Genomic DNA, 22,825 nt, shown 5'->3' with positions numbered 1-22,825 from the left:
GTGATCTGTGACCACTCTGGATACTGTAGCCCTCAGCCTGAACTGTGCTGGCTTGTTGAAACCTGTTCTCACACTTGAAGCTTTCTTTGATTCAGTCCTGAATATTTGGTTCCATTGTCCAGTTACTGGCTTGTTCTGGTCCTTTTGTTCTTGTATTTTCTGATTCTACTTGTGTACTTTGGCTTGGATGTGCCTCACTACCTCCCTTTGGACTTTGGAAAGTAGAACTCCTCCCTTGACTGAGTCTTCATCTGCCTCTTACACTGACCAATCCTTAATATCTCAGCCATCCAACCCTCCCAAAGGGCAAAGATCCTGTCTACTAGGATGGCCAAACAGCCACAAGGGAACATGCTTTTGATTCAGTGAAACAAAAGAAGTGACACATAAATTGTATTTGCAATTGTGTGAAAATATGCCAAGGGAAAAAACAGAAGGAGGCTCTGAATTCAATTTTTAAAAATACCCTTGTTATATTAATGTTCTAAAGTCTATTCTAAGTTCAAAACTTGTTTAATGTGGTTATTTCCCCTTAAAATTAGGATCAATCGGTATTTTTTAATTACACCAACGATCTGCATGTGTTATTTGTTAGCTCCTTTGGCCCTGGGTAGAGACTAGTAAACAGGAACCAAGTAATTTAGATTCTTTTAACTATAATAGAAAAAAGATTTTAATGTCCATCCTCACTTCAATTTATTTTACAAAATTGAAAGAAAGGATTAACTTATTAGAAACGTAAAATTGCTCTGCTAATTTAAGTTGAAAACTGTTATTGTGTTATTTGACCTTAGAAAAAGTGTGTGAAATAATTTTTCAGCTTATCAGAGACTTAAAAATATCTACACTGTTTTAAAAACTTGTAGGATGATTTCAAAGGATCTGAAGTATTCAATGTAAGTTTCATGGACAAGTGATAATGAGATTTTTCCAGGGTTATGAAGCTGGGAAGTGGCAGAAGTAGAACTTGATCTTTGGCATTCTGACTCTGGTATTCTTTCCTACTCCTATCCACTAGGAAGCTGGAAATAAGACATAAGAACTAATCAAGAAGGACTTTGTGACTTCTTTATAAACAATTTGATATAATCTGGAAGTAATGTGACTAACCTAAAACAAATACTGTCTAGAACTCCTAATTGGGAATAATAAATACCAATTCCTACCATATTATCTAAATTCCCTAACAATCTGAGAGTCTCTTAATTCTCTCAAATCCTTGAATTTCTCCCTGAAAACTTTTGAGGGGCAAGATGATAACTTGAATTCAACTACAGCAAAAGATGTTAAAGTGATATTATAAGTTCTAAAGATAATCTAGATGATGACGATTGAGATATCCTGACTCTAGTTAGGTTTATGAAAACTATAATAAATGCCAAAGAATTGAAAACCTGAAATCATGCCAAATTTATGCAAAAAGAAACAAGCTCCACAGGAAAACTAATAATTAAAACTTTTCCTTAAATTTGAAGGAGAAACAATTACAATGTTTAGAGTAGGTTATGATAAAAATTTATAATCTGTATAGGGCTAAAGTATGAACCATGTCCATGTTGATTTAAAGCACTTCACCAGTATATTTACAGGGGGTGATCAAGAATCTGTTGCCTTCTCCAGAGGTTTCCCCAGCAACATCTTTCACCTTATGATGGTCTGGCTTTTTGCACATCTAGAAAGTACTTCCATATCCTAGATTTTTCCCAGTTAGGCAGAAGAAAGGTGATTGGAATTTTATATACAGTACACAAATTTATGTATATAAATACAACTGACCCCTAATATATACTTTAAATTGTTTATTTGTATTGAATCATCAGAATCTCTTCATTCATTAGAGTGGAAAACATCCAGTAGCTACAAGTCAATGTTTATACAACCATTAATACTTAAATAAATGTAATAATTATGAGTAAATGTCTTTAGGTTTCTAGCAATTTTCTAAAACCTATTATAAATGGTTGAATGAAAAACAACCAGCCAAACATGAGGTTAGTTGGTTCTCTCCTGACATCTAGTGTTTCTCAAGTATTATTGCAAAATATCTGTTAATTTTAAACTATTCTTAGAATGAAAATTGTACATGGAATAAAAACATTTTTCATTTGAGAAAAAAAAATTGTTAAATGGAATAAGGCTCCAAACAAAATAATAACAAAGCTTCTGTTCCTAAGGAATGGCACTTTTATTTTTAACTCTTCCCCTGGGAAAACCCTGCAATGGTATATTTTCTCACAATTCTGTAGAGTAAAAACAGAGAGACCCAGCACATACGGAGGCGTTCCATATAACAGAGAGGTAGAGAAATGAAGGAAAGGCACTCACTCTCTGAGGTCCTACTGTGTGTCAGGTGCTGGACTTGTAGACTTCCACTGTAGTTGTCTCTGTGCTTTTAGAAACTGCTGGACCATTCTAAACCATGGAATCTTGGCCTATGCTCAAGGTTTTGAGGATTTCCCTACGCTGCTTTGTGGAAATGAGGAGACACTTAATATGCCCTCATAATAGTGTCAGGCCTCAACTGTGGGTCCTTAGGGCAATCTAGCTGAATAGAAATGAGTGAAGGCCCTTAATACCAACATTTTCTTTCTATTTGGGATATTCCACATAAGTAAAAGAATGAGAAATGATGAAGATAAAAACTTTTTTCTAAAAAGCCATGGAAAATGAAATCAGCTGTGAGCTGGGGCAGGCAATACATCTTCTGTCTCTTCCATGTACAAGGCCCAGGCTTACCCAATCCTTCCTTTCTTGTAGTTCCTCTTTCTAATCCATATATACTCCTACAGCCACTCTTTCCTTCAGCTTCTGCTCCCTCCACACTGTAAGGCCCAGGGTTTTCCAGACTGCTGCTCAAAGCATTAACAGGCAAATTTTCTCATCAATGTCCTTCTTGCTCCTACTGATGTAGTGGTACCTGGCTCAATCAGGGACCTTCTCTACCTGAACAGCCTGCTCTTCTCATTTGTCCTCAAACCCTTACCTATCGCTGATGGAGTATGGAAAGCAAGGTATACACAACTTTGGAACAAATCCCATTTTGGGAATAAAGTGATTCTAGCATGAGGACTCTAAAAAAGTACATGGAAAATGGTAAATTAAACATGAGCAGAAACAATCTTTTTCCATTTTCTTGCATTTGTGGGCATCATCAATAAAGCCCAGTAAGAACCACTGGAAACAACTAGAAGTCAATATTCATGGGCAGGATGGACACAGCATGAGTGATGAATGAGCAGTCAGTGTGAAGTGCCATTAGGGCTCTGTAGAGACAAGCAGATCTATATGGTTCTAACAAAAGGTCAGGAAGAGGCCTGGTATGGGAGTGGGAATAGTGCCACTACCTTTTCTAGTGGTAGAAGACTTGAGCTTGGCCAGAAATGGCACATTAGACAGCAAGACATAATAAAAAAAAAAAAAAAAAAACTAAGTCTGTCAGATTTCTATTAAAGTTCTTTCTTGGCTGACTAAATTTGTCAATCCTTTCAATTTCTATATTCCATTCAACCTTATTGTTTAAAGATTGTGATTTACCTCTCAGTTTCTTCAGATTATTATTCTTATCTTTCTGTAAATAATATCATTCATAATGTCCTCCAGTGTTTTTACTAATTTCCTGGGGTTTTGTTCTCTAGCTGCAGCTCTAAAGACCACAAAGAAGAGATGCATAAACACATTTTATTAAACACAGGTCAAAAAAATCCTCTTTTTTTCTAACAGTTTGCTTATCCTTAAGGAATGCATAAATTTCAGACTTTTGAGGGTCTGTATAGGATGGTAAGGGATAAAAGAGTGTAGCACAGATTGAGAAATATATTCAAATGCACTGAAATCAATGCATGACAGCTTTTTAATTATTTTCCATGGATATGGAAAATATGAGTAGTCACAGATGTTCATCAAGGGCCTGTGTACTAGACATGGTAGAAGATAATAGTTCAAGGCACAGACTGTCTGCAGGACGTGTGCCCTCTAACTGTGGAGCTAAAATGGTGGCAAAAGGAGATATTTATGTTTCTCTACACACATACCACTCACACAACAACATAATCCTGAGACCCAAAGGAGGGAGGCACCCCAGGGTATAGAGGTAGGGTTTAAATTCTTAACGCTGAAATGCAGCTCAGCGGCAAAGCCCTTGTCCAGCATGTATAAGACCCTGAGATCAATCCCCAACACCACAAATAATACTATAAAATGAAAGTCTCCCAATAAAAATGGGATGGATGATGGGTAAGGGGTGGTATTTATTTCTAAAATCAGTACATCAGAAAAAAAATTTGAATTCTCAATACATTTTTTCTATCTTTAGACATAAAGGCTTTGCCATGAAAACACTATGATTATCTGTCTCTGATGAATTATCAAATGTGATTAAAAAATCATATATTGATTTAAAAATCAGAGCTAATCACATAGAAGGGGAATCTCTGTAGCTTTCTAATATTGCCATTAATAATGAGTTATTATAATAGTTTAATCACAGAATTATTCAAAGTGCTCTGTTAACACATCAAAGATTTTCAATCAAACATATAACATTGCTGAAATGAAGAAAAATTTCCAGTATAAATTGGACGGAATTGATAAATCAGGGCTTTCTCCTCCTCAGATTGAGATTCAAAGTGATGATCATTTTTCCGAGCTACAAGAAAAAAGAAAGTTTGTTGTTAAAAAGATTGCATGACAAGGTTTCAAAAAGACTATATTTCTTCCTGCAGTCAGCATTATTAAGTGGTAAAATACCAAGAAGACAATGCTTTTCAGAATTTCCCCCCAAAGTAGAATTTCCCCCCAAATACAGGAGTGCCTGATTTAGACAGTTGCCTAGTAAAGCAGCAGCTGAACTTACCCTGCACCAGGGCCCTGTGATGCTTGCTCCCCAATTCATTCAAACCCTGACTAAAGAGGCTACATGTGCAGGAGACTTGATACAGGGCTTGGGGTTAGAAATATAAACAGGACAAGGGCCTTCTGCCCCAGTTTAGCCTAGTAACCACACATTGCAATGTATTTATAGTACACCTCACTGAAGTACTACAAGAGTAAAAAGGATGGAGAAGTTGGCGCAGGTGAAATGGGAACAAATGGAAGACAGGCAATTCACAGATGAGGCAGAACTCTAAAAGGCAAGGAGGCATGGTAAAGTTTGCAGGTGACGGGGTAAGAACTTAGACTTTATCCTAAAGTCCAAATAAGATAAACACAGGCTCTTCTGGCATTTTCAGAAACAAGGACGTTGGCAGTAAAGAACCAACAATTGCCATATGATTAAAACTGCAGTGAAGGCTACTCTGCCCATGACAGAAAAATGTACCTTTGAACTAATGCTGCATATGAGAGGTTATGTTTTTGTTTTTCAATTTGGAGACTCTGTCATGAAAACCATCCATTCAACTACACATAATTCTAAACCAGAATGAACCCAGTAGGGGGTACACCTGGCTTCCCAATAAGAGTGGGAATGTAGATAAAAAGCTTAAGGCGAGCTTAGAGATAAGATGAAAATAAGGCTCACCAATGTCTTCAAGTAGCCACACCCCACCTAAGTGATGCTCTGTTCCTTGCAAACTGTGTCCATACCTCTGTCCTACACACCTATCACTCAACTTAAAAAAACAAACAAACAAACAAAAAAGTATCTATAACCAATCCTAGATTTTACCCACAAACATAAAACAGAACGAAAATTTCTGTGTTTTCATCATTAAAAAGCAGACAAAGCCAGGTGTGGTGGTGCACACTTGAATTCCCAGCAGCTTGGGAGGCTGAGAGAGGAGAATCATAAGTTCAAAGCCATCCTCAGCAAGGTGCTTAGCAGCTCAGTGAGACCCTGTCTCTAAATAAAATACAGAATAGGACTGGGGATGTGACTCAGGGGTCGAGTGCTCTTGAGTTCAATTCCTGGTACCCCACCCCCAAAAAGCAGACAAAGTTTATTAACTTTCTTCAATTGTGCCAATGCCTTAAAATCACAAACCAGCACAAAACATCATTGTCTTAGAAAAATAACACCTTAATCCTGAGAAGTTATTATAATTAAAACATTATTTCTAAAAAGAATAGTATCATAATTAGAATAAATTATAATCCATATCTGTATAATATGTCAAAATACTCTCTGCACCGCATATAAATGAATGAACAAAATAAAGGCCCATCAATGTTTTTTTTAAAAAAAATCTACTGATGTATATCTAATAAAGAAAAGAAAGCAATAGAGGAAAAACTAAATTCAAGAAAGAAAGAAAAAGGAAGATTCTTTAAGCTATTGTTCAAGAATTCAGTCCACTGCAGCATCTATGATACCGTTAAATAACTGTCTTCCTTTTACTTGACTATCTAGTATCTCAAACACAGAGCTTTAACATTATTTTGTATGTTTTTTTTTTAAAGTTAACCTATAGATCTTATGAGACAGTTATAGAGAAAAAGAGTACATAGAAGTCCACAATTTCCTTCAATACTAGAGTAATAAGATTATGTATCCATGTATTACCTTCAGAAACAAAGAACTCTGCTAAATAAAATGCAGTCTTCACAGCATTAGGTTCATGGGAAATGCCTTGTAATTTCTCCCATTCATAAGGTGCTTTCTCTGGATGCCACTGGACACCATATACTGGATACTTATATCCTTTAAGAAAAACACAAACTAGTAAGTATTAAGAATGGTTTAAGATGTTTTTTATAATTACATTATTTCATATCCTATGTAAAACAAAACAGTATTTTAAAACTCAATACAAAAGACAAAGTAAAATTATGAATAACCTCTCAGACACAAAATAAAGAATTTCTGTTCATAGTCTACGTGAATATTCCCAATAATGTATTCCACTGATTTACAATTTTAATTTTAATTCAATTTCACTTTTTACCATTTGTAATATGATTTGCTTTTTGAGATAATCACAGCAAAGTAAAATAGTTTAGCCATGGAACACAGAACAGTTTAGCAGTCAAATGCACAGTCTTTGTTTTGTTTCTTTTTGTGAATTGTACCCAGGGCCTGGTACATGCTAAGCATGCACTCTACCACTAAACTACATCCCCAGCCTCAAGTGCATATTTAATTAGTGACACAAGATTCTTTCAGATAGGTATCTCTTCCCCCAGTGCTTCAAACCATATTTTCATCCCATAATGACTTAAACAAGTGAATTATGCCAGCACTTCTGGTATCCTTTCACATTAGCTAATTTGTCTCGGCCTAAACTCTGTGTACCTCATGACTTTGGGTATCAATTTTTAAACAGCTTTTATAAGTTCAAAACTGGTATTAAAGACAGATTGGTTTTAAAAAATCAACTGTTTTTAGAATTCTTATTAAATATCTTTACGGATAAAAATGGTATGATTCCTGGAACTAGCTTAGAAACATAATTCAGTGTGGAGAGAAAATTAGATAGGAAATAAGAATAGGGACATGCTGACAGTTGTTGAAGCTGAGATAGATATGCCAGGATTCATTTAGTGACTCTCAACATTTACATGTTTCAAAAATTACACTATTTTTTAAAAAGTGAATATGTATAATAGTTATATTTTTTAATATATGGAATTTAACACAGGAGCACTTTAAGACATTCCCAGCCCTTTTATTTTTAATTAAGGGTCTAAGTTGCTAAGATTGCCTTGAACTTGCCATTTTCCTGTTAGCCTCCCGAGTCACAGGGATTACGTGTGTGCCACCATGCCTGGCTTACCTTCTGGAAAATTTACATATTTTTCTTCTTAACCTGTGCCTTCCCTCATTTCAAAGGAAAAAAATTCCCTTCTATAATACTTTTCTTTGTAATTATAACCATGACTACCACCAGAAAGTGCTTGGAGAAATGAAGAGAATCAGCTGAAAAGTAGAGATATTCAGAGGAAAGAGCACTGTCCTCTCACATCCTACCAGTCTCTTCCACTGGAGAGCATGTCACAAGAAGGGAAACATTTTCTGGCAGCACAGTTGGGGTTTACACGAGGCAAAGTCTACCAGCAAGCAGCTATGGGCACGGTATTCATACCTTCCCCCTGCCTCCCTCCCACCTCCTTATGACTGCACTTTCTTTTTCTCTGGCCTTGGGACTATTCATGAAGATACCAGCAAAAGATCCACATCTCAACCATATTTACTAGGTTTTCCTTATTAATTCATGGTTTTACATTATATAAGATAAAAAGTGATCCTATCCCAGTCATAAACATTACAAATATCTCCTTTTGTTTCTCCTCTTATTTTTTATCACAACTTCTTAATCTGGCTGATTTCATCAATATTTTACTTTATGGTGTTTCTTTTTTTTTTTTTTTTTTTTCTCGTCTCCTTCCCTTACACTAGAGCAAAAAGATATTCTCCTCTACTTCCTCTAAAATCTTGTTGTAGTTTTCCTTTCCACTTAGGTCTTTTATTTGCCAGTATTTTTTTTTTTTTTGTCAATATGTAAATACAGTTTGTCACCATCCCAATTTCCTTCAAGAGTTTAGTTGGAAATGCTAGAATTTTTTAACTCTAGCCTCCAGATTTCAACTTTTCTGTCAACACATTTCACATTTCTATGATGGAGTCTGCACATTTTCTTCAGATTTGTCTTCATCTAGTTCACTAATCTCTCTTTAACCATCTCTAATCTTCAGATTAACCTGTCTTCTGATATTATTTCGACTATGTCTTCATTCTACTAGAATTTGGCTCAAGTCTGATTGTTTCATACTTATATTTTTAAGTGTCCTTTATTCCTTTAAAAATTAAAATATAATTATATTACACTGTACCTCATAATTTAATACCTAAGATTTGTAGCAGGCTGACTCTATATCTGTTGACTCTATGATTTCTCATTCATGGTATTTTGCTTCTTGTGTATTATTGATTTGGGGGGGGGGCAAGAACTGCTCATATTCCTTCAAATCTTATATGCTGGAATCCCTTGAAGTCTGAAATGAATGACTGCTATTCCAAAAAGAATGATTTCTATTTGCTTCTGACATTCATGTGTGAGCACTACCAATATGAGACAACTTTAAGTAAAATTCTTGAGATTTGTCCAGCTTCCCAATTAGCATAGACCACACTAGGAGACCAACCTGTCATCCTGAGTGCTCAAGGCCTATTGACTCCACCCACCCCACTCCCTTAGTGCAGGTTCAAGATGGGCAGTTCTCCTGGCACTTGTGCAGACAGGACTCCAGCTATAGTCTGAGTTCACTCTTATATGGAAGGTGCAGCCTTTCAGTTCCTGCTCCATCTAGTACTCTCCAAGGAGGCTGGTCCTGAACTTTCAAATTTTCCTGATTCAACACTAATGCTGGTACAAATACCTTGGTCAACTCAGAGTTTTAGGCTTGAATATCCTTACTTTCTTAGCATTTCATCAATGTACTTTAGAAAAATGCTTTTCTCTATCAACAGCATTTCTGTTGTTGTCTGGAGGAGAATCTGTCAAAGTACTTAATTTGTAATACAGTTAGAAACAGAAGTCACTTTCTTTGTTTATGTCCTTATCCTGTCCCCCTGCCCCTGTTTTTGTTTATCATCATCACCTCGTCCTAGAAAATATTCCGGTAAATCATAACTGATCTGAAATTCAGACAAATATGTCTCTTATCTCCAAAAATGCCCTCATTTCCACCTTAAGGCCCTAAAGTAAATTGATTTTATTTATAAGACATACATAAAATCAAAATTAATGAATTAAAGTATACATGGTACAATGACACATACCTTCCATCGATGAAATGAACTCAATCTTGTCATCTCTATTCGTAGTTAACACACTGAAAAACTTGCTTAACTTTTCATTCAATGTAAAATTCTAGAGTATAAAATGAAAGAAAATTATTAAATCTGTAGCTATTCTAAATATATCAATTTCCTGTATATCTAATGTGATACCTTTATGGAAAGGCTCCATTTGTGGAAATTTGCAGTCAGGGGTTCTGTTGCTAATGACAGCAACAAGTCAGCAGGAAAATTCTGGAACATTCTGCTCTGCAATGTAGCTAAAGTAATTTAAGCACAAGATACATAATTTAAACCCAAGAAAAATAAAATCCCCATTTTTTGCAGCCAAAGAAAGGTCATTATAAAGACATAATCACCATAACCACATAAGTAAAACAATCAATACCACAAGATTACTCCAAACAAGCACAAAATTTCTTTAACAGAAATTCAAATATGTTTCAGGAATAATTGTTTTTCTTCCAGAGTATTAATATGAACAAGTAAAATTCTTCTGATATAAGAATTTGTATGCTGGCCATAGAGTAAGAGGAGAATCTTAACTCTAATTCCCCAGACATCTCTGAAAAACATGTAGAATTTTCCAAGTGTTTATATAATTGTTTTCCCAGGAAAAAATCCAAAACTTCCAACATATTTTAAAAGGTATCTAGAACTTAAAAGATTAAAAATACCAACAATGTAGAAAAGAACATTATCTATTCCAAAAAAATTCTGCTCGGTAAACAGATCAAAGCAGCAATGTATCTTAGTGGTCAACATTGAAGCCTCTGTAGTCAGACACATAGACTCAAATAACAACTGAGGATTAAATTTAAAAAAAAAATCCTGATATACTCAAGGCTCTGATGCTAGTTGTTCTAAATCAGGCCCCTTCTTCTAGCTAACAGCTTCCATGAGAATAACAGTACCTTGAATACTACTTTTCTGTATAAGCTGGGTTTGGCCATATAACCTAAATAATCTGAATGAAAACACATACCTTCCATAGAGTTTTTAAAATAATTGAGATAATAAGAAAGACCTTTTAAAAGCATAAAGCATTTTTTAAGTTCTTTGTATGCCTACTACTATTTTCCTTCCAAAATTCTTATGAGAATAAGAAACAGTAGCATTCAATTCTGAGAATCTATACATTCAATAATGTACAAGAATCATTATGTACTTACACTCAGTGATATAACAAAGAATATGTCTTGTCTTCATTCTATGTTCCTGATAAAACCTCTAAAGCCCTTGCAATTTTCTAAGGGATAAGAGTCTTTGTTATTTCGAATGAGGGAACTCAGGGTAGATTATCTAAGGATGGAGCTCATTACCAAAAAGACAAACCACATAAGAAGGTTCTGACTTTTAAGATCAACCTTTGGGAATAGAAGGAGAACTAGATACTGAGTTCAATTATGTGGCCAATGATTCAATCGATTATGCTTTTGCAATGAAATACCAACAAAAAACCTAGACAGGAAAGGGTTTTTGTTGGTATTTCATTGCAAAATGGGAATGCATGCCTATAACCTTAGTGACTAGGAGATTAAGCAGGATTCCAAGTTCAAAGCTAACCTTTGCAGTTTAAAGAAATAATGTCTCAAAAAGAGAAATAAAAAGGGTTGGGGATGTAGCTCAGTGATAGAATGCCCTGGGTTTGATTTCCAGTGCTGCAAAACAAAACAAAACAAAAACCAAACCTGGGCACCAAAGCTCAATGGATTTTCTGGTTGTTAAGCAAATGCGGTACTTTCCTGAATTTTGTGACTCCTTGTACTGAATTACAAACATCAGAAGTCTGGGAAACCCCAAATTTGCAGAAGTTAGTAAGAAGAGTGGGTGGCCTGGGAATAGGATTTTTCAATTCGCATCTGAAATAAGGTGTTCTTGCTAGGGACCATACCCTTTCATTTGTGGGGTCTGAACTAAATCCAGATGTTTAGTGCCAAAATTAAATTACAGTATACACAGCTGGGGTTGAAACAAAGTAGGCAACCATGGGGAAACTGTTGACACTGTAGTAATAATAGCCAACATAAAGAGTTGTATTTAAATCACTTAACACACTAATAACAACAAAAAAAATATTATTTAATTCTCTCTCACAAAAAATTCCTAAGAGGTAGAACCCCCTTTTCAATGAGGAATTTGAAGGTAAGAGAGGTTAGATGATTCCCCTAGTCCAAAGTAAGAAAACTAGGACTCAAAACCAGTTTCAGAGTTCTTAACCACACATGATCTCGATTATCACTGGGAGCAAGAGATATCAGAATTTAAAATTCCTTAAATCATTCTCAAAAATGAATACAAAGGTCAACACTCACATCTTTATCCTGTGTAGATACTTTAAAAATCAAAGACATAAGCATTTTTTACTTTGATACTTGCTGCTTAGTAATTCTATTCAATATATATTTTTAAAGGGGTTAAAGAGTATCCTCACCTCCAGTGAAATTCAGCGGCAATGTCACTGCAACAGTGTGTTCTGTGTGAGTTAATAAGCACTCCCCACTAACCAGATAAGTGAGCTCCTCAAATCCAAGGCATGTGCCCCACACAGGAAAATAGTCTCCATCATCATAACTCTTTGCAGAATGAAAGAAAAAGAAAACCAAGTTTATTCAAAATTTTCAAACAAAAATTACACATGTGATTTCTCATTACCAGATTTATACATGGATTTCTAAAACTTTGCCCATGATTCATAAGTAGACTATCAGTCTCTCTTCAGACCAAACTCCCACACAGGCTGGAAAAAGTGAGCTATGGACCCACTATATATCTTGACCCAGTGGCTATAAAAGATTGCAGGTTAGCTTAGCTATTAAAAGTTTCCAAACAAGTGTCTCAAATGCTAAAAGCAGTCACTTCAAGAAATATCTAAGAAAGAGTTGGCAAGACACTAGGCAAGATTAATTAAGAAATTGTATCAATAGTTAAGGGGAGAAACAGTAAGGGTCTAAGCTATGGTTCAAAGGTGGGCCTAATATGCAACATTACAAAGGAAAAGTCAGAGTTTCTGCATAGTAAATTAATTATTTTAAGGTTTAAGGTAACTGCAAAGAAAGGTGATACAGGATTGAATGGATTGGGAAGAAAAGCAGATTTCAAGAGGAGATAATTAATAAATTAATAAATTAGGAACAATGCCCAGTATGTAATAAAAAGGTAAGAGAATAGAAGGAGATAGCAGAATTATTAAGCCACATGAAGACTGTGGTTCACACATAGAAGCCAAGAATTAGAAGACAACACAAAAACAAAAAAAAGAGTGGAAGTAGCCACTGGCTGTTGGAGAACAGGGGCCTCAAAAGTTAATGGGTATGAGGCTACTTTACTTGTGAAGGAAGCAATACCATGTGCTTAAAAACAGAATCATACTCACAGAAACTGATAAAACCCATCTGGAATGATAAGAAATAACATATATTTACCTGTATGGCCAAGTCGTAAAATATTTTGGCTACTTGAGCATAATCTGAGCGCTTGAGGTCAACACTTCCTCCAGGGAAAAGGATTCTGAAACACCAATTAAGATGCATTTTGCGCACACACACAGACACAGACACACACACACACACACACACACACACGTTCTCATGGCAAAATGCATTCTACTGTCATGTATAACTAATTAGAACAAATTAAAAAATATATTTTTAAAAAGCTGCCTTTGACCAAATTTGGTATATCTAATTTCATTAAAGTTCTTTCATATAGTAAAACTTCACTGTCCCTCTCAAATAACAATTCCTTTGAAGCAGAGTTCTGTCTTTTCATCCCCCGTCCCCAAAAAATAGTATGGGGTCTTCTGCTGCATAATCAGAGCTCAAAAAAAAGGTTCTTTTCAAGTTGTATTTGAGTATTGCTCTTTTTCTGGTGACATTCAGAAACAGTAAATTACAACCCCTGATTTCCCTAATTAAGAGACCAGCTTCCAGTGCCTTGCTGTAGAGAAAAGTATGATCATATGGGAGTAAGAATTGGTGTCAAAGCATAATATTAGTGCGGAAGACACAGAAGGCATCTCCTTGCTGATTTAAGAGCCACTGCTTGGTTTCCATGAAGGCACGCTGGGCATGTGGACAAGCCAGTTACCAAAAATTTTTAATTCCTATCTACACAACTACTATTTCAGATTCCTTACCAAATAGGAATGCAGTTGGGAGAGAGATGGAAAAGATGAAGTAATTCCAAAAGTATACTTGGGGGTTTCTTCAATCATATTCTAGTCTGAATTTATTTTTCTTTGTCCTTGTCAAAGTACTTTGCACATAACAGGCATTGTAAATGTTCTACTAAAGTGAACTGATTTTACAGTAAATATTTACTGAACCAAACTGAACTGAAGGCAAATAACTTTTTAAAAAAGCAATACAGAAACATGATTTTTAAAAGTAAAAACAGTAAGAACAGAGCTCTTTTTCAAAAAGCTTTATAGTAAAAACACTCCGTCCTACCCCATTCCCTGAAACAATGTTAAAATTTTTTTGTTGATATGATAGAAATTGCTATGTGTATCTCCTCACCAATATCTTAAAACCAAAAGCAAATAGTAAATAAACCATATACACCATTAGTGCCTTGTGTTTTTCACATATAATTAACATTCATATGACAACAGCAACTCAAAGCAGCATCTATAGATATACCAATTTTTATTTTCTTTCTTTCCTTTTTTTTTTTTTTTTTTTTTTTTGTACTGGGGATTGAACCCAAGGATGCTTACATCTCCAGCCCTTTTTATGTTTTATTTTGAGACAAGGACACACAAAGTTGCTTGGCAATCCTCCTGCCTCAGACTCCAGAGTTGCAGGGATTATAGGCATGCATCACTATGCCTGGCTTAGATTCACTAAATTTTAACTCCTGCGTGGTAGTCTATTAAATGATTATAGTCTTTATAATCACCTGATGAACTATTAAATAACTTCTAAATTGGGAGTTTTTTCAAGTTCCTGAGTCAAAAGATATGTTTATTTCTCATTTCAATAGATGTTACAAAATTGCCCCCAAAATATTATAGAATATTTACATTCCCACTAATAAAATACGAGAATACTTGTTTCCACATAACCTCACTTTTGAGTATTACCAAATTTTTGATCTTTGCCAACTTGATACTTAAACAGTTTTTAATTGCTCCATTCACTTTCTTCCTTCAATTAAGAGTAATGTAGAACCCTTATTCAAATGATTAAAAGTATTTTTCTGTGACTTAAACAATCATATATTTTGTGGTGAAACTAGAGAATAAAAAAGTTTTTTCCAAGTTCTAGTCAAATTACTTCCAAAAGAAAATCAATTGATATCCTCAGATATAGGACTTACATAAATCCTCTCAGCAAAGCAATATGCCCTACTATTCAAAGTTGCTTCAAAATATTTTAGATAAGCATTAAAAGAAACACAAAGATGTTACACATGTAAAAAGAATCATGTAATAATTATTTATTTTCTAATCTACCTCCTACTCTGTATAGAACTTTTGCAACTCCCAGAAAAATATTTCCTTTAAAAGTTCAGAAAACTAATTTCATGCCACTCATGTTTTTTTTTTGTTTTTTTTTTGTTTTTTTTTTTTTGCAAAAACAGATATGCACATGCTCATACATTGTATCAAACCAATTGATAGACAGGACTGAGGTGACATACACAAAGTATCAAGGTAACTTACCCATTGATAGATTTGAAAAGTTTTTCATATTCTGCATGTGTAAGATCAAGCCTGAAAACAAACACAGTTTACAAAATATTCATTTCTGAAACCTAAGGAAGAAATTATACCTCCAAATAAAGTTATCATATTAATATTCAAAAGCCAGATGAAAAATAATTCTTAAATGGTAGATAACATTACCTACCTCCCTACCTTCATAGAGGCATTTTCTCAAACTACATGAAAGTTACATAATTATGCCCTTGTTTTGCTCATCAGACAGGTAAATGTATTTTTCTATGGTCTCATGAAACTTACTATGTAAAACATGAGTTAATATGCAAAAGCGTGACAATTGGACACCAGTAATTTCTGTTAGCCAAAAATCATTAAAAAATCTAAGAGTTTTCAGTAGTTTATGTAAAGATTAGAGAACTTTATTATCATGCTACTTTATTTTAACTTTAATTACTTTAATAGCTCTGCAAGATAAAAATAATACAAAAAAATGCCAAATTCCATCCTCATCAACCAGCTGCAATAGTCTGGGAACTACTGTCTATCTACTCAAAAGCCAGAACAGTTCAGATTACACACAGCTCACAGTGGACTGGCCTAAATCATTCTGAAGCATCCTTCAGCAAACATCCCTAAGGACCTTTTAATTATCACCATGTTATTAATGATTTTTATCCTGAATACACAATAAATCCAATGTGATTAATCTATGACAATTGGCAACAACCTCTAAATGTTGCCGTAAAATTCAGTAAAATTCGAGAACAACAAAAAAGAGCTTCATGTTTGTGAAATTCTTCCAAAAACTCTCCTACATTTAGCAGTCTTTTGTTTCTATAAGAGAACAGCAAGGTAGAAGCCCTCTCCACCCCCTAAAAAAAGTAGACTTATAATCCATTGCCAACCTCAGTCCAAATCTCACCTAGGGACAAATATTACGAAGAGTTAGAACACTCCCATTATCAAGCACACACCTGTGATGCCTAGAATTGGTTGTGCTCTGCACACAAACCCCTCTGGGCTGTCCTCTAAGTCCAAGTAAGCTTTACAAGTACAGGTTCAGAAGTTCATAGTAAATCTTATTCTGGCAGAGAATCACAAGGCTGTGGGTGATAGTGGAATGGTGCTTACTACTGTCTTAAATGGAAAATAAACTGGCAAGAAGCCCTGTCTTCGAAAGCCACAGGGAGGTGAAATGTGAATCCACACGTTTTCAGTAATGTGCCAGTGCAATCTCTCCAAATTGTGCCAACAAAAAAGGAAACCAATCAGCCAAGTCTCAGAATCCTCCCTATGGGTATTTAAATAAGAAGGAGCAAACCACCACCATCAGGAATCAGAATGGATGGAGATCACTCAGCTACACGCTAAGGTCTCCTGCCAGCTAGCTATGCAGGGTAGTTTCAGTCACGTCATTATTCTAAACAGTCAGCTCCCACACTGTCCGTGACTGAATCTTTGGGCTCCACTTATCATTATTAAGGAGGCTAATTGTTGAGTATGTCACAAACTCTCTTGCCTCAGGGGCCTATGACAGAAAATAGACCAGGTTACATTTTTTTGAACACAGATGTTATTTGCACATTGTAAGGCATTTCTTGAAACAAAAGCCTCTCAAAAAGATAGAAGAAATAGTTCATTCCTTAATTTAAAAAAAAAAATGGCTAAGCCTGGTAATGATGGTAAATGACACCCTGCTTCAGCAGCATGGAAATGAGTAGCAGGCACCAATGCCAATGAACAGCACGTGCTCCATTCAATATTAGATCACAGTTGAGCCCAGGAAACCAAGGAAAGCCTGGGCAATATAACGACACTCCACAAAAATAAATAAATAAATAAATAAAAATCCAGATAATCATCTTCAAAAGAAGCCAAATATTCAGATTTTGTAAATGTCTTAAAACACTGTGAATGAAACCCATTTTTAAACCAAAGCAGCCATGGCTGCCATATACTACCCTTTCAGGAGGCAGGACACTGCTTTCCACATAAGTCCCACAGTGGGAACTGATGGCAACCTGAGAGCAACTTGTGCCTGAGAGAGAAGGTAGCAAAAAGAAGATAGGTGACCAAAGAAAAACTTGTTCACCTACCGCTGAGTTTTGCCTATGTCTCCCATCCTCTTCTGTTTCCCCTCTAAACTACAGGAGGCAGCCCCCAACAACCCAATACAGACAGGAACCTAACACTAAAGGTGTGAGCCCTTCCTTCTTATTCTACATTAGGTAATCCTTTAGGTGCTAGTCTGGGAATTTAGCTCCCTTGTATTTCCTCATTTCTACAGGATCACATGATGCAAAGTCCAAGCAATACACCTTATGATATACTTTATTTAGCAGACAAACTGGAAATTAAACTATATGCTGACAGACACACTATCAGCATCTCTGTCATAAATTCCAGTATTCTGCAAGCAGTATGATTTCAAAACATGCCTGGTTTCAAAACTTCCGTCTTTGTCATCTCTTTCTTCCTCCCTATGCCCTTTTATTTATTAGTCATCATGTCTTGCTGACTTCTTTAAGGACTTGTACTATCAACCCCAGGACCACTGCTCTAGGTCATGTCCTCATCATTCACACCCAGACCTACAACAGCCTCTGAAGTAGGCTACCTGAGAGTAACCTGTCTCCTCTCTCCTGCCCACATTATCAGGATTAGCACCCTAAAAAAACAGCTGCATTAAAATAATTCCCTGATTAAAAATTTGAAATATTGTGTTCTGCTGAGAACTTTCAGGAATCTCTTCCTCAGCTTTAAAACTCTGGTATCATCTATGTTCCAAGTAAAATTTCATTTGAAAAATTCAATTTGCTACTAAAAAATTAAAGACTAATGTTAAAAGCAAACATTCATCTTAGTGTAGAGAGAGTTAATTGAAATGCAAAATATCAAACAAGAAGAAAATTCTGGTGAATTTAAACATTACATTTTGTGGTATGATTCTCTAAATTGTAATATTTGACTTTGGTTTTTATTGTTATTATATTTAGGTAGGCTACTTCTTTGTTTTAATTTTTACTGAGGAATTATACAAAAAATTATTGTACAGAATAAGTTGTGTTTTTTTTGTGAAATCACAACAGATTAGATGAGGGTTCTGGGAGATTTTAATATACTAATTTCAGCTGATAATAAAATATGAGATGAATCATTTTTTTCTTACTGAACTATTTTATCCCCAAAATAATGTATCTCTTTTAAACTTGCAAAACCCCATTAATTTATAGTGAAGTAACAACACTGCTGCATTAGTCCTTACAAACTTTTAAACCAGAGCATGAGAACTTTTTTACAGTCATCATTTAAAAATCTTCTTCACTCCCTAATTGTTCCCTTATCCTAATAATAAGGAATACAGCTGGTTCAATTGTAAATTCAGTTATTCCATTACTTTCATGATATTTGTGGGAACCAACTTTTCTGGGGCAAGGAAATTACCATTTCATTTTCAACAATTTCTACTGAAATTATAGATACAAACAGCTTCATTCATTGAACAATTTAATGACAGACTGCAGGCATTAGGTTTGTGGGGAAAAAAATCACATGCAATGTTACTACTTTTAAATAAAATGATACACTCATAGGAGAGAAAGCATTAATTCTGGAGAAAAAACACTGAAATTTTTATATACCATATAAAAAAATTAAAACATACCTAATTGGTATAACTCTTGCACCCGCAGACTCTAGATACTTCACATAAGATGCAGCAATATAATATCTTCCAAAGTTTTTCATTTCCTTATGGCATTTTTGCATTAATATTCCTAAATTTTAAGAAAAGTTTTAGTTTCAAGCAAATCCCTTTATTTCTTAGTCAGAAACTGAAACTAAAAATATCATTATTTTATTTTTTCAATTCACAGAACTAAATAGGAAGCATCTCCTGCAAGTCAATCCATAGAATCTGGGAAATGAACAGTGGAGGCTGATCTGAGTTTCAGGTAGCCTCACATCTTTCACCACATTTGGGAAGCCAAGTAAACCTTCCAGAGAAGTCTCTAATAGCACCAGCATCCTTTATGTAACCTCAGACTTGGAATTCATCTCAGAGCACACATTCCTAAATCTAACATGTGGCTATTCCCTTCCCATACACACTCAAAAGACACAAATGCTTCCTTGCCGGACAAAGCAACAGTGTGGAAATATCTTCTATCCCCATCTCTCCAACACCACCTAAACCCAAGCACCATCTTTTCTCCCCCAACCCAGACTATTAAAAGGTCTCTCTGCTTTCCTAAGGAACCCTCCAAATCCAACCAGTTTTCCAACAGAAGCAAAGATGATCTTATCACCTACTTCATTCATTCAATATTGCTGAATCATACTACATGCTGGGTACCAAACTAGGAAAACAAGAAGGAAAAAACAACAAAAACTCCCTGAGGGAGAATAAGAAGGGAGGACAAATAATAAAAAAGATAGAAAGATATAAGATATAGTGTGATGGCTGGTGGTTAAGTGCAAGGAGGAAGAAAATGTAAAGCAAAGGAGGTGGTGTCTCACTTATAATCTCTTAACCAGGGTGACCAGGCAAGTTCTCCCTAAGAAAATAGAACATATTTGAGCCAGCACTTCAGAGAAGTGAGAAAGTAAGCCACCTGCAAATATCCCGGGAAAAGAGCAATTCAGGGCTAGGGAACAGCAAGACCAAAGGTCACCAGTTAGCCTGTCACACTGTAAGGAGTTTGTTTGACTAGAGCCATGTAAGGGAAGGGAGTAAGCAAGAAGATCTGAGATAGAGACAGATCCACAGGAGTCACAAGTTTGTTTAAGCATTCAATGGGTTCCTAAACTTTAGTAAACTACATAAGACCCTGCATCCTCTGTCCCACCCAACTCTCTGGCCTCCTGTTATCACTGCAACCCAAGTCCGCACAATACTAGCATCTAGCACACATCAAAACATCCTAAGCATGCACAATGCCCTTGCTTCAATCCCCAGCACCAAAAGAGAAGGGGGAAAAAAAAAAGTCTGCCTGGTGAGTACCTGTTCCTACATCATTTCATTTGGAACATTTTCAATGTGTCCGTAGGCCACCTGACAGGAAGAGCCTGTCGTATTAATCATGTCTGTATTTCCAGCTTCTTCCAATAACTGGTACATATCAGGTACTCAGATAACATGTCAATGTCAAAATGTGTTCAATAAGACTGTTTCTCTCCTTGATGGCAAGATTGTCTTCATTATGAAAAATTAAATTTGGCTAGGAAAAGAAGAATTAGGGAGTGCCATAGGAAATGGAGTGGTACAGAACAGGCAGGGGAAGTGCCATAGAGTGGGTCATGGGTTATTCATGGGAATATAGGGGCAAGAAGGAAAAAAAAAATGACATTAGAATAAATTCCACCAACATCCACCCTGCTCCCATCTCCCACATATACTCACTTTTCCCATCCCTGGAAAAAAGAACTTAGGCTGTATGTACTTTATCCCTAGACACATGACCAAAATCCCACACATACATTAAGGTATCTCCTAACTTTTGTGAATTCTTCCTTTGCCTTTCCTAGAGCAATGCCTTGCACATACAAGGTGATCAATCATTCTGTCTTAATTGATCAGGGTGACCAAAAGTATACTCCCTTTCCTCTGTATTTGACCTAGGGCTACACCCAATTCTAGCAAAGGGAAATGAATCTACTCTCTCCTTTTACCTCCTCCTGGGTGCTCAATATGCAACTATCCACATAAAAAAAAATTTCCTTGAAGACTGACCATCATCAGAAATAGCTATATAATAAGACATTTCAGATTCCAAATATTAGTAAGCAACCTATTTGAAAACTGGGTGTTACCCATACATGTGAAAAAAAAAATACTAATCTACTTTCTATTTAGTTACAGAATACAGTGCATTTTTGTGGAAGGAAAAATAGTATGAATGAAATAATCCTACACAGATTGAGATAAAACTAATGTTAATTGTCCACCCGCAAATTTCTTTGGCAAATTTTAATCCCAATCTGATTTCTCCTAGTAGCTTTGCCTGACTCTATCTCAAACATCTGTTCTGTTAATGCACACTGATTTCACTCTAAAAATAAGCTTGCTGTAAATAAAAATTATATATTTCACTTGAACACTAGATAAAATTGTCAATAGGATCATACCAGCCACTAGTGCCACCTGATACTGAAAATAACAAAGTCAAGTTCTTGATTATCTAATCTATTCCATTGTATCTTGAAATACATCCCCAACCAGAGAAATTTTAATAAAAATAATAATGAATGTATAAAATTCCCAGATGCAAAAATAGAAATTCCTAGCAATGTGAAAAAAAAATGGATATATTTTTTTTTTTCTTTTAGTAAAAACGCCAAGCTATATAGATTAAAAAGGAAAATCCGCAGGGTTCTTCACAGTGTCCACTCCTAAGAGCCATTCGAGGCCAAGGAAATCTACAAGGCACCTCCTACATTTCTGTACGACACAAAAGGTGGCTAGCCCTGGATCTTGTACTAAAAAACAGGTATCTAAACCAAGTGCTGGGGTTTCTAAACACAGGGGACATGCTAGTTGAAGCCCAGCGGCTGGAGTCCAGGCTCTGACACCCAGTCACTACCCAGCTGCGGTCCCCGCACAGCTATCTTACCGATGATGGGATTCTTAGCGGCAGTTGTGTGGGATTTGCACAGCCCCAGGCTGGCTGCCCCGCAGAGGAGCAGGCCAACCACGCACAGGCGACCCAGACTAGCCATCACGCCGGCCGCCTCCCGCCGCAGTTCAAAGGCACTGCAGCCGTGCGGGCTAGCACCCCGGCGGCCACGGCGGCCTCAGGGCCCCTGACTCGCGGGGGCGCGGACGGCGCTGCGCCGCGCGGGCCTATGGGAAATGTAGTCCCGGCGCGCACTCGCGGCGGCCGGGGGGCGGACGCGGGCGGCTCTGGGAGCGCGCACGGCACGCCCGCCCCATGGCTCGGCCCGCGCGCGGCCGCTCTCAGCACTGCTGGTAGGCCTCCGCGGAGACTCCAGAAACCCTAAGGCGGGCACTGGCTAGTCTCCGCCTGCTTGGAATCTTCCCCCTCAACAGTCCGTCTTCGGGGCTCTAAGACGCCTGTGCGAAGCACGGCGGCCCGCCCAAAGTCCTCCAGGGTGAGCTGCGGGTCCCCGCCTGGCCCAGTGTGGTAACCAAGCAGCCAAGGAGGCTGGCGAGAGGTTCTAGAAGTCGCCTGAGAACTTTGCTACCTAAAAGGTCAGGGCCTGCCCCTAGGAATGCCCACGACAGGACATTCAATATAAAGAGAGCCTGTGACCTCGGAGGTGACTGCCACATCTGGCCGCTTATCTGGGGGGACCAGGCGTCTGGAGGAAATGAAGAAGAGGGCAGGACAAAGGACGTGAACACGGTCGCTGGTGCCAGCATCGCCTCACCTCAGAAGTGGGTCAAGGAGGGGTGACTCCTGGCA

The 22,825-nt window shown here is 36.7% G+C and overlaps 1 protein-coding gene across 1 annotated transcript; it reads right to left on the bottom strand.

The window, feature by feature from the left end:
* Window positions 1-4,227: 4,227 nt before the first annotated feature.
* Ggh (gamma-glutamyl hydrolase) lies at window positions 4,228-22,209 on the bottom strand. The gene is made up of 9 exons (XM_076835661.1): window positions 22,013-22,209; window positions 19,066-19,177; window positions 15,402-15,452; window positions 13,159-13,243; window positions 12,168-12,309; window positions 9,887-9,993; window positions 9,716-9,806; window positions 6,500-6,637; window positions 4,228-4,645 (listed from the first exon to the last, which is right to left on the bottom strand). Exons 1-9 carry the CDS (start codon window positions 22,116-22,118, stop codon window positions 4,524-4,526), a joined length of 954 nt encoding a protein of 317 aa, XP_076691776.1. The 5' UTR covers window positions 22,119-22,209; the 3' UTR covers window positions 4,228-4,523.
* Between the last annotated feature and the right edge of the window lie 616 nt (window positions 22,210-22,825).

Source organism: Callospermophilus lateralis, chromosome 16, assembly GCF_048772815.1.
Source record: "Callospermophilus lateralis isolate mCalLat2 chromosome 16, mCalLat2.hap1, whole genome shotgun sequence".
Taxonomy (NCBI): domain Eukaryota; kingdom Metazoa; phylum Chordata; class Mammalia; order Rodentia; family Sciuridae; genus Callospermophilus; species Callospermophilus lateralis.
Note: the sequence above shows the minus strand (reverse complement) of the source record. Positions and strands in the feature narration are given on the sequence as shown.